At 41.3% G+C, this 12,990-nt stretch overlaps 1 protein-coding gene across 6 annotated transcripts in view; it reads left to right on the forward strand.

Moving 5' to 3' along the window:
• The window catches only part of CADPS2 (calcium dependent secretion activator 2), a 449,680-nt gene that overhangs the window by 361,377 nt on the left and 75,313 nt on the right, over nucleotides 1-12,990 (forward strand). For all 6 annotated transcript variants that reach the window (XM_074367152.1, XM_074367154.1, XM_074367149.1 and 3 more), the window contains one exon: nucleotides 7,700-7,803. In XM_074367152.1, the coding sequence (XP_074223253.1) occupies nucleotides 7,700-7,803 (104 nt within the window). The remainder of the gene's footprint in view (nucleotides 1-7,699; nucleotides 7,804-12,990) is intronic.

Below are 12,990 nucleotides of genomic sequence, written 5' to 3' on the forward strand. Positions count from 1 at the left end.
GAAGACTGCTTCAGTCTGGATCCAGTTTGGCTGCCTAGACTCCAGGATCCAATTCTCCTTTGTTTCATAGCTGACCATTTCCTTAAAAATGAATTTATTGATGCAAAAGACAATCCAGGTAAAGCAGTTAATGTGACTGACCACAGGACAATTATTCGGAAGCACTGTATCATTAGCGTGGTTAATTCCAAGGAGGTATTAACTGGAACTGTTGCTTTAAATGACAGGGTCATTAAACAAGTTGGCCCCAAAGGGAGCCTTGGAATTAGGAGGCCACAGACCTAGTGTTTTCAAACATCTGTGGCATTGGTGTTCTCATGGATGTTAAACTGCTGTAGAGAGGCCATAACATCCAGGATTGTTTTCATTCACCCAAGGATTGTTCAAATCTGTACCCTGTCCTGTCTGGGATAACATTCCAGAAAGGTAAAATGGGTCCAGATTCTACAGAGAGGTCACCTTTTTCTTTTTCCCGAAGTGAAGTTTATATAAAGATGTAGCTTGATTTCAGGTAAAGGAGGAAATAAGTGAAAGTTTAAACAGGTCACCTTTGGTTTTCATAAACACTGGTAGTTCTCAAAGTGCATTTCTCAGACCAGCATCTTCAGCATCTCCTGGGAACTTGGTAGAAATGCGAGTTCTTTGGCCGCACACACAAGACCTACTGAATCTAAAACTCTGGGGCAGGGGTTGGGGGGGAGCATCAGTCTGTGTTTTACCCAGCCCTCCAGGGGTTGCTGGTGCATGATGAAGCTGAGAACCACAGGGCTATACTGAAGATGCTCCATTCATTGACTAGAGCAACATACACTATGGCACTCAGAGACCTATTAATAGGTTGTAGTCAGACAAGCCGAGAGAGGCAGTGATACAGCATTCTTCTGCACCAGTGCCGAGTCTTGGGGAGTCAGATCCTGGCAAGTATAGTTCAAGTTGGGGAAGGAGGGTTTGGCTTTAGAAACCACCTCTCTCCTGGATTCTGAGGCTAGCAAGTTATACACTATCCCGACTAAGAGACTAAGTCAGAGAGAGTTGCCCCCAGAATCACCTAAACTAGTCACAAACGCTCAAGAAAGTGGCAGACGGGTTCGAGGGGGAAGGGTTGTTTTGTTTAATGGGAAAGTATTTGATCTCCTGCCCTCCTTCCCTCTTGGGATGTGAAGGCCCATGAGTATTGAGATCTGGCCAGGATTAGGACTCCCAGGAGCCGAACTGTCCCAGGCGCTGGCACTGTCTCACTCAGCGCAGGTGGCTGTGCCTGGAGCTAGAGGAAGGGTCAGAAAATCTCAGTCAGATTTACACTTTCCAACAGAGTCCTCGATCTGAATCATGCAAAGAAGGAGATCACTGACACTGGACAAGAATTAAGGTTCAAGTTAGGACAGGCTAGGGAGCCAGTAGAAACTCTGTGAGGCCCCCAGGCTGGCCTAAGGGGTGGGTATGAATGGGACAAGGCACTGAACACGGAGGTGGTTGCTCAGATGGAACCATTTCTCATCTCTCTAACTGGTGCAGGTCATGCCTGTGCCCACAGCAGTGTGCAGCGTGTCTGTGAGTAATGTGGTGTGGCCTTATGTTTTTGTGGGGTGAGGACGGTGGAGGGAGCAGGCATATGTACTTCAGTGGAGGAGGGACACCAGGTGACAGAGGGTCCCATTCCACCATTTCTCAGCGGGGTCAGAGGGTAGATAAGTTTTTTCAACCAGCAGTCCACAGGGAGGGTGCTGTCAGTCCTGGCTACTGAATAACCTTTGGGAGTTCAACTGGAAGAACTCAGATGTTGCACTCTTGGCCCAACTTCCTTGTCCTGTTAAACCTCACAAGGCAAAGCCTGATGGCTTGAGTCTGCACAGAGTGTCCCAGGTGAGTGCTTCATGCTGCCCGTCTCCTTACTTCTTCCAAACTGTAGGTCTTCCTTTAACTCCTTTCTCAAGATAGTGGTCATTTCCCTATTTCCTCCTCCTCTTTCCTCTTTATTTTCCTTTGTTTTTCTTTTCTTCCCCAGGACCTGCAGTTATCCCCATAACCCCTGACCCCTTGCAACCCCACTTCAGTCACCTCCTGAATGTCAGGGCTCTCTCCTCACCCATCTGATTTTTGTCCTTTAAAAGAAGGGAAAAGCAACAGAAGGGTGAGGGAGTTCTTTTTCTTCAGATGAGAGGAGGAAAAAGACGGGAGACTTCCGTGTCAGACTGCTGCTAACTTTCTCTCATCTGAAGTTTCTGAACTCAAACACACACCCACTAAGAGAATTTGATTCTGAAGAACTCCAGATAGTATACACAATTTAAAGCCTTCTACTGACATATCTTTGATCCTATTTCTTGTGAACTAAGAACCCTGTTCTTGCATACTGAGAGTATTTAATTCACTATCAGAGCTTTTATTACGGAACTTCCTCATATTGACCAAAAATAGATGAGATGTAACTATCCTTTACCTTGTAAACTGGTTAGGGAGAGAGAAAGATGAATTCTTTGAAGGCAGAAATATTGTTTTGTTCACCATTGTATCCCCTCAGTAGTACAGTATGGTATATGTAATATATGTTTGTTAAATCAAATTCAGAGCCACAAAATCTGGGGATGTTGAAGGACCAGCAGGACATCTTAGTGCATACATAGGAACTGTTACTGTTGCCCTCTAGCTGGTTTTCATGACCTAGATGCAAGGGAGAGAAGACCAGGTCGTATTGCAATGGGGTTATTGCCGGAGTCCTTCAATCCAACGCCATCTTGAATCCTATTTCTTGTTTAGCTGCAAGTACAGGTACAAACAGTCTGTTAAAAGTTGAGGTCCAATACGTTTCAAATTTCTCTGTATCTTCTATGGAGAAAAAACAGACTGAAATGATCTTACTGGTCTTCTCCCGTGTCCACCTACAACCTTCACAATGAGCATCATTATATATCCACCACAAGGGACTTTGACGGGCAGTGCAGGAAGGGAGGGAGGCAGCCAAGGAGAGTGTGCTGGAAGTACGCACTCTCTCTGAATAGGGGGGCAGAATTAAAGCCTAGCAACGCATGGTGGTCAAGCTGTCTTCTCACATCTCCCCATCTCCCAACCTTCTCTCCAGTGAGATCTTTTCTTCAATGGACTGAAGTATAATTAAAAGGAATTGCTTTGAGAAGCCAAGAAATGTTATCATAGAAAAGTAAAAGCATTCCAAAATGAAGAAATAGCTTAGCCAAGAGCAATGCATTGAAATTCATCAAGAAACCTTGCTTCTTCTGGTATATTTGCTTTAAATGCCACTATTTGGGATGTATTACAACCGTCAGCAACTTGGTGTAAAGCTTGAACAATACAGAGAAAGCTGTAATGCTGTAGAGATGTCACAGAAGGAGGGAAAGTGGGCATTTTGAGGAGGAATTCTCAAATATTTACAATGTTCAGATCTTTAATGGAGCTATTGATAACCTTGTTACCTAACAGAGTCTGACTACAGAATGCATTAAACTTCTTGGCTGTAGTCAAATGAGTGACAGCCAGAGATGGCATACATAGTGTACTTGATAAAAAATTCTGTTTATTTAAAGCATTAGAGTGGCCATTATGTTCAAGGACAAAGTTTTGATCCTCTCAGTAAATTTCATCTACAAAGAATAAAATGTTTTAGACTGTATTTAAGCTTCGGTAGGACACAGGGTACTCTCTGAGTTTTTCCTTGAGATAGTGTCCAATGTGACAGCTGGTTTTGACATATTCAGACATAAACAGAAATAGGTTTTCAGGTTGCTTCTGCGATTCTTTTCCATTATTGCATACTCGTGGCTAAGGATGGTGACTTTGTAAACTCAAACTTCCAGCTATTTCAGAAGTTTTTATTGAATATATATATATATTCAGTTGAATGTGTGTATATGTGTGTACTGTTCCTATTCAGAGAACTGAAAATGGAAAAGAATTCAAGTCATTGTATTAGTGCTGCTTATATGACATCAGGGTAAGAATTTAATCATCTCAGCCAGTATCTGTATAGCCTTGGACACCTTCTGTAAACTCTCCAAGCTCTTTTTCCTAACCTGGAAATGAGGGTCCTGATGCCTTAACTTGCAGAATGGTTTTAAAGGGACTCAGTAAATGATGACCTAAAGTATATAGGAAAAATAAGTTCCTCCTCTGTGATAAAAACAATTCAATTTTGTTGCCTTTCTCTTTCCTTATGAAAAACACATTCACAAACATATAAATATGTTAAATAATATAATCCAATACAGGTAGAGCCCAACATTTATAGGAAGCATAGAGTTTCTTCACTAGAAGGAATCGTAGAGATGATATGGTACAGTGACTCTTACCATTTGTTTGCCTTATGTTTGATGACTTCGAGCGTCTGAAAGTTATAATCCTTCACTCCCCAAACAGGTCTTTATACACAAAAATTAGCATATAATTTTAAGGAGTTCAAGGACTCCCTAAAACCTATTCCTATGCTTAACCTTGGGTTAAGAATCCTCAACCTAATTCAACACCCTCAATCTAAAGATGGAAAAGTTAAGGGGAAGGAGGGTATATAGCTCAGTGGTAGAGCGCATGCTTAGCAGGCAGGAGGTCCTGGGTTGAATCCTCACTACCTCCATTAAATAAATAAGCAAACAAACAAACTTAATTACCTACCCCTCCTAAAAACTAAAAAAATAATAAAAATAATTTTAGAAGACAAGTTAAGGAATATAAGTGATATGCTCTTGAAAATTAAAAATTATTTGAAAACTTTTCCCCCAAACTCTTTGTCTAATAATTTAAGAACACAGCAGTCATCAATTTTAGAGCAGCGTCCTGGGACTACAGCTGCATGTCATTGGTGGGCTTGCTGTCTAGTCCACCCTAGGTGTCTTAGGGACAGAAGAGCTATTTGCAATCCCACACAAAGTTAAATGAAATAATTTGGGTATTGATTCCATTTTTCACATGCTTTTTTCCCCACAATTATACTACCATGTTCTCAGTAAACATTCATTAAGTACCTGTCATGGCACCAAGTCTATTCAAGATATTGAGAGCACAGGATTGTGAGACTCAGTTTCTGACTGGTCTGGGCACAGTCTAGTAACAGGCTCATAAGCCTGTAATAGAGGAACTCAGAGAGAGGAGCAGCTCCCTCAGCCCCAGAACTTTAAGAAGGTCCCACACTTAAGGTAGTGTTAAAGTCATGTCTCGAATGGTGAGTAGGAGCTTTCCAGACAGAGGATCCAGATATCCTAACTCCCCGCACATGCAGATTTTATAATGCACGATTTTCTATTTAGTTGAGAATAATTCACTTCCTTTAAATTATATGTACATGGTAATTAGTCCTAAAATATATGGGATGGCCCATTGAAGACCCATGTCATAGTTTTATCAGCTGTGTGTCTTCATCCTCTGAGCCATGCAGTCTCCAAACCTCTGGGTCATTCTCCTCTCTGGACTGCAATTTCTAGTCACTCACAAAGGCTTGCAGATCCTTTCTTTATAGTGTCCCTGCACCTTCCTCTTCTTCTCTGTTCCCATCATCGTCTTCCTATAATTCTCCAACCTACTAGACCTGGCCTTCAGGCTTCGTGCTGCACAGCCTCACCAGTCCTTCCACATTCTACACAACCACAGATACGTTTTCCCAAAGTTAATTTATTCTGAAGCCCGGCTAGGAAACCTTTGCACCATGTTCCCTATAGGATATCATTACCAAGTCTATTTATCATCTTACTTGAAGCCTGCTGTGATCCAGCCTCAGGCTCATCGCTCATCATTCCTCAGCACGTTTGTAGTCCAGCCAGGCAAGTACGGGACAGAGATGGGAAGAGCCCACGCGAAGTCAGGTCTTGCCTTTACCACGTATTAGCTGTTGTATTTATCAATCCAAGCTCGTTTCCTTATCTACCACTTTGATGAATAAAAATAACCAAAGGACTTAAAGCTGTTAGGAAAATGGCAAGTGCCTCGCACTGCCTGGCACATAATTGGCTCTCGATAAATGGTATCATTTGTAGCCACCTTCATCACCCTCCTCCGAAAGGAACCACATCTCTGTCACTCAAACATTTCTAGAAACCCTCTTCTGACCCAGGTCATTTGTTGCTCCCTTAGGACCTGCTAAGGGTCCTTCTTATTCCTCCCCTAAACCCACCTGTTCTCAGCAGTCTCTGCTTATATAACCCACATCACCTCTGTTTGCTTTGTGTTGTTTCCAAACTTTTCTTAAGGGTCTTGTCTTGTTCACCAGACTGTAATAGCTCGAGCTACCCCCAAGTGGAGGAGACTGTAATGCAAAGTCAAGAGCCTCTTTGACTTCCCCCTTGTTTGAGGACATTGAAGTGTTCATGACACAGAGGGAAGGTCGGAGAGTGGACGTCTCAGGATCCTAGCCGTGGTGATTTTTGGAGTCTGAGTTGTTTAAGAGCAGGGAACATGTCTTATACTTCCTCCTGCTTCCCACAGCAAAAACGTGGGAGGCACACTCAACTCTGTGGTGTTTAGCAGACTATTTTCCTGAAGAATCAACCTACTCTTTGATCCCTGTCACAGACCAGCAATGGCTTTCATCCTGCAGGGGAATTAAGGAGGATGTGTACCAGGATTGTGGGATGGAAACCCCTACATGCATGACCTATAGGCAGCTTATAATAAATGTTTCATGAAAAAGCACCAACCGTAAGCTATGTTTCACTGCATCACTGTATGTCCCTTGGGAACAAATTAAGAGCAAATGGAAGTCTTCCAAATTTAGAGCTGAAGTTTTAGAGAAGCGTTGAAGGAATAGGTCTATTACAAAAAACAAAAAAGCCTCCTTAGATTCCACAAAAAAAGCTCTTGATCTGAAAATTTTATTGCTCTTCCTTACAACCCCTTTACAGGGGGCAAAGAGAGTCTATAAATCTAAGACAGTGGTTATCTTTAATATCCTTATTGGAAACTCTATTCTTCACATTCAATTTTGAACCAGTTTCATTACACAGGGCACCTCTCAACCTTACCAGTTCATTTTCTCTCTAAAGTCAACTACTTTACCTTCTCTGTTGCTGAATTTCAGGTAGCTGCCCTTCACTGTGGCCTGGCCTTTCTATACCAGTTTGCTGTAATGCCAAAAGAACCTTCAGCTTTTAACAATGTCCCTCCGCCCCTCCCTGGTTGGAGGAGGGGATGGAGGGCAGGGAAGGAAGGGAGGAAATCTGTTAATTGCAGCCTGTCAGAGTTGCTTTAGGTGACTTTGTACTTCTTCAGTTTAAGATCAACATGAACCTTAGACATTTCAGGCTGGAAATTTAAATAATAACAAAAAAGCATGGATTTCGCTAATGCCAGGAATGACTCATCTGGTGAGAATGGTATTGTATTGATAATACAATGCAGAGAGAAGGAAAAGACTGTGGTGTCTGCTTTGTTTTGTATTTCTGACCTTGAGGAGAATTATAACTTGTCTGTTGCAGAAGTTGAGCATCTAATGTGCTGACGCACCTGTTAGTTCTTGGATGTTAAATGGCAAAGCACTTGCAGTCTCCTGTGATTGCTTTGTGGGTGAAATATTTTCTGCAATCTGGTGAAATGATTTTTTTTTTAAAAGAACGTATTCATTTGTAGTTCTCGCGTCTCCTACTTCTCAAAAATCTGCTTTCTCATTCTGTGTCAACACCCTGATCTCATCATCACATCTTAGAATCTGCTTGGCTTTTTATTTTCAAGGTAACATTATTATGACTTGTTTTTAATACAGAGACCATGAACCAGGCAACTCCCGCTAGGAAGCTGGAAGAGGTCCTTCATCTGGCAGAGCTCTGCATTGAAGTCTTGCAGCAGAACGAAGAGCATCACGCAGAGGTGATGACTTGTTTTAACTGTCATGTAGAGTTACGCGTAGTGCTTTTCTATAAGGCTTTGGGAACAACACTGAAGAAGTGGCTTGCCTGGAGCCTTTGATTCACATCTGGCCATTTATCTGTAGAAAACTGAGATCATATGTGCATTTCCTGAAAATATAACTCCTATACATCACAAACGAATTGTGTGTATATGTGTATATATATATATATAATAAAATTTAGTATCTATTCCTGGCAACAGTCTTGCTGTGAAGCACAGGGGGAAGAGGGAGGGTGGTAGAGCGCGTGCTTAGCATGCATGAGGTTCTGGGTTCAATCCCCAGTACCTCCACTAAAAATGAGTAAGTAAATAAATAAATCTAATTATCCCCCCCCCAAAAAAAATTAAAAAAAAATAAAAGAACAGGGGGGAGTTTATGAGATCTGCCAGAGGTGTACAACTTACAAACCTGGAACCCAACGTGAACCCCATCTTGTGACACCAGATCACTTGCTTTTCCCCCTGCACCCCAATTGCTTTAGTGTAGAAATGTAAGTTAAACAATGTGGGGAAGGGAAAAGTGGTGATAAATCATAAGACAACAAAATCAAATAGAAGACGTTCATAACGGTATGATTGATAACTCTAGTCTTTCCCATTTTCCATCAAACTTTTCTTTAACTTTTCACTAAACCTGCATTTTTAATAGTTTTTAAAAGTTCTAGTTCTAATTATATATTAACATTCACTAAAGGTATAGAATGGTATTTCATCAGGCAAACTGCTTATTCTCAGACTTGAAAGTGTCATGCTTTCTAATATCGAGGAATTTATTTATAAAAAAAATTAGAGTTTTCTGACTTTGAAGGAGGTAGAGAAAATGTGTAGAACTGAATAAATGTAATACATTTCAGTGCCCTAACAGGACTTTTAATATTGAGGAAGCACATAAAATGAGCAGGAATGAAAAAGACCAGATACGGGAAAATTCGCAGAATATTTATATCTAATGAAGCCTAGTTCTCAAAAATATAAGAAACTACAGGAAGTACATTTTAAGCAAATTCTCAGAAATAAAGATTCATGAAACCTTACTGTAGGTAACTAAGATTTATTGTATCTGGTTATAAATATGATCATTCAAAACATCTGCTTTTAGCTCACACTGCGGAATCTAGTTTTTACCTTGCATCTGTCATGTGTGAACTTGTTATGGATATTTTATTTTAAACTGAAGAAACAGCTGCTTCAATCATTTGAAATGAATTCCCAGGAGGAGCTTTTCAAGGCTAGTACCACCGCTATGTTACAATGAAAATGATTATATGATAAAATGTATGTATGTGTTGGCTTTGTCTTTTGTTAAAAGGCATTATCATCAGAGTATGAGACCTTTTCGAATTAAAAAAAAAATTCTAATTGGATATCCAATTTCACCTACACAGGCACATCTCATATTCCCATGTACTTCACAAAAACGGCATTTAATTTTCCTGCTTTACTAGGGAAAATAATGTCTCCTCTCTTTTAAATGTAACTAATACTTGTTAGATGCTCCATGCAACTGCTATACTATGTGCTTGTTAAAGTATAAGGTATCCAAGCACAATTAAAATGTAAATATTACTTACCTTCTAATCCACAAAAATACAGTTGACTTTATTGAACAGAGATAATCAAAACTCATAAATATCACTCAACTGTATGCCAAAATATAAATTTATTATAGTGATCTTTTTTTAAATGTTTTGTGACACTCTGGCATGTCTTTATTCCACAATGCTTCCAAATTCCTGGAATTCCTCAGGGAAGAGAGGTGAGTAAAATTGTTTTCACTATTTTTCTAGCATGAAATAACTCTCTTACATGAAAATAGGATAGAACCCACTTTGGTTATAGTTTTAAAACCAACTTACTCCCTCTCCTTGGAATTAAAGATCCTGTTTTTTTAAATGGTCTAATCTTGATTGTACTGTTTCGGTGAACATGTCTTATTACTAATTACGTGGATAATTACTGCTGGCCATCTCAGTAAAAGCCAGCTGAGAGGATTTTGTCATTTTGGTTTTGGTTTATCTGTTACTGTTTTTTCACCTTTTTTCTTTTTTTAACCAGAAAATCCAGCTTTATCTCTGAACAATACTGGGGAGTGAACTGGTCCAATTCCAAAGTCACTTCCAGAGTGAACTGGTGGACTGCACTGTACACTGATCTTGATTTTGCTGGATGTTCAGGCTAGACTTTTCTTTGCTGCATGAGAGAGCCGCTGGCCTGGCTCCCTTGGCGGAGGTCAGTGCGTCTGCCTCGGAGCCCTTCGAGTGGCCGTGTGTCAGCTCCTCTCATTCGTCTTCTGCTCCCCTCCACAGGGTGGTTCACTTTCCAAGGCCAAGAGGTTATTTCTGTCCCTCAATAACTTGTCAGTGAAGCAAGTTTCCTATCCTTCAGATCTTAGACAGTAACTTACTTCTAAGACAAGCCCCCCCTTCTCTTTGAATGCCTCTTGACCTCTCCAGCAAGGCTTTTCCTCCAGATCTCCGTGTTTCCTCTTGAGAAAGACAGTTGAAGCTCCTTTCCAGAAAATTTTTAAGGCTGTCTTCCACATTCCCATGAGGAGACTGTGTCTGACCAGGCATTTAGGCAAACTGATCTAACAATGGTGCATCCAGGGCCACTCACTGTGACAGGTGAGGAGTCCCAGAATGCCTTAGGGTCTCACCAGCACACCCCACCACACACACCATCTTCCCAGTAAGAAAACCTGCCAGAGGTGCACAGCTGGACAGTGACTGGGTGAAGACTCAGGCCAGACCCCAGACTCAGCACTTCCCAGGGAACTGCATTGTAGAGTGGCCGGAATGGGTGTCTTGTCCTGGTTCTGCTGGTGGGCTTGACACTTGGCAAAGTAGGAGGGATGTAAATGCAGCAGGGGTGATGACAGTGCAAGCCTGGAGACGCTCCTCTCCGGTAAGTCATTCTCTTCGTCCCCTGGCATAGCCTGGGGCCCCGCCACGGGGATGGAGTGCTGGGAACCTCCCCCCGTGGAGGGGCAGAGAGAGGCAATACACCAGTATGAGCACAGCTCAGGTTGTCACTTTGTTATTTATTGTTGCAGCAGAATCTTGATGTAAGGTTCCTATGATATTTTAAATATAACATCGTCCACGGTGTCGGTGACTCTGCAGGCAAAGAGGATGTCTGGCAGAAATGCAGTATTTGCAGCTTAGCTCTGAGTTCGCTGCCGATGGTTAATGCAGCCTGCGCGCCCGCTGGCTGTGTCCCCGGCGGCTTGGGGAGCACAGCCAGGGCAGGGGGAGGAGTTCAGTCTGGACATAAGTATTTATGCGCATGCTCATTCGCGTGAACATCGGTGTCCGAACTAGATTATGCTTCTGGATGGATTCTAACATAAAGAGAAGGGATGTTTACTTTTTTTCCACTTGTTTTTGCTTCTTTGTGTCCTTACTCCTCTCTACTGCCACGATATCTAAGGAGCATCTTAAAGTGAAGTTATACAAAAAAATGTTCCTGAACAAGTCTTCTTGACTACTTACCGTTATCTAGATTACAGTCATCTCAACAGATGAGTTAATCTTAATTATGCAGTATTTATATCTGGATAGCCAGTGAGATAAACCGACATTTTGGAGGGAATGGGTTTAAGTTTAGGGTTAGGCTAGCCTCTGGTCCAACAAAGGTCTTTCCTTTTGGAAGAAGATGACCCACAAGTGTCTTTCCTATGCCTGAGCTAGAGAAGCAGAATTTCATTTGAAACAGTGACTCTTAAACGAAACTGCGTGGGCATAAATGTCCCACCAAAGATGTTAGTCATTCACTAATTTACAAATATTTAAAAATAAGGGTAGTACTTTACCCTGGTATATGTTTTGAAATATTTTCAGCTCCTCGCCTCACTTGGTTATTTCAGTATGTGTATTCATCTATGAACCCAGTTAGGGAGAGATTTTTGTGAACCAAGAGTTGCAAGAAACTTATGATTAGTTTGATAGTAGTTTAGGTATCACCCTGAACATTCTAGTCCATTCTACTGGCTCCTCAAAAGAGCTGAAATATGTCTAAAATATGGCCCCTGAGCACTGTATTGCTACATGTGTATGTTGGGGGTCAGGGGATACCCTAGACACTGGACTATCTCCAGAGCTTTTAGGATCATCTGCAACATACAGGATTGCAAACTGATCTTTTTTGGGGGGATGGCGGAAAGCACATAATACGTTCCAAAATCATATGCCCTGTTTCTGCTCATTTATTTAGCCATTTTCCTTTTTTTGTTGTAAATTATCAAATATTCACTATATTTTGAGGGTAAAAGTTAATCAAAAGCCTGAAACTTCAAAGAAACTAGAAAAAACATAAATAAATCTGACCATAAGAGATGCTGTGGCAAGAAAAAACAGTAGAAAACACACCATTGTTCTGATCTGTGAAACTAGATAGATAAATAGATGGACAGGCAGGCAGGCAGTGTGCCGTGTATAGTTAATTAAGAATAGGCTGTATGTGTAAAAGCTTGATCTCTGCACTCCAGCTGACTTGGACTCAAATCATTGCTCTGTTACCTACCAACTGCATGACTCTGGGCAAATTCTTTACTCTCTCTGAGTTTGCCAACTTGTAAAATAAGGATAATTATACCGTCTACCTGAAAGGTTTGAGCGCAATAATGTATAAAAAGCCTCTAGAACAGTACTTGGCACATAGAAACTACCCCATTCATGTTGGACACTGTTTTGTTTAAAACATCTACACTCATAAGATCTGTGTGAATTTCAACTCATGTTTGTGTTACTTGTAGTACTTGGTTGTTTACTGTTTGTACAGCAAGAGATTCTCATATTCATTGACTCTTCCGAGCAGCCCCGGAGGAGGCGAGGGTAAGTATTGTTATTGCCAATTTGCAGATGAGGAAATGGAAACGCACCTGGGGAACTGATCTGCCCATGATCACTCGCGTTTCACCAAGTTCAGAAGCTCAGTACTCCGCTTCCCGTTTCAGGGATAGTCTAACCTGCCACTGTTTTCAACGACATTGAGCAAACAGACACAGCTTTCACAGTACTGTCAGCCTGCCACGTATAAATGTTCTCACTGTGCAAGATTTATTTATTGTTAGAGCTTTGAGAGAACTAGTATGGCTAAAGGATGACAATCAAGTTTTGTTTTGTGTTTCCCTCTTAATCAAATTAA

Source organism: Camelus bactrianus, chromosome 7, assembly GCF_048773025.1.
Source record: "Camelus bactrianus isolate YW-2024 breed Bactrian camel chromosome 7, ASM4877302v1, whole genome shotgun sequence".
NCBI classification, from domain to species: domain Eukaryota; kingdom Metazoa; phylum Chordata; class Mammalia; order Artiodactyla; family Camelidae; genus Camelus; species Camelus bactrianus.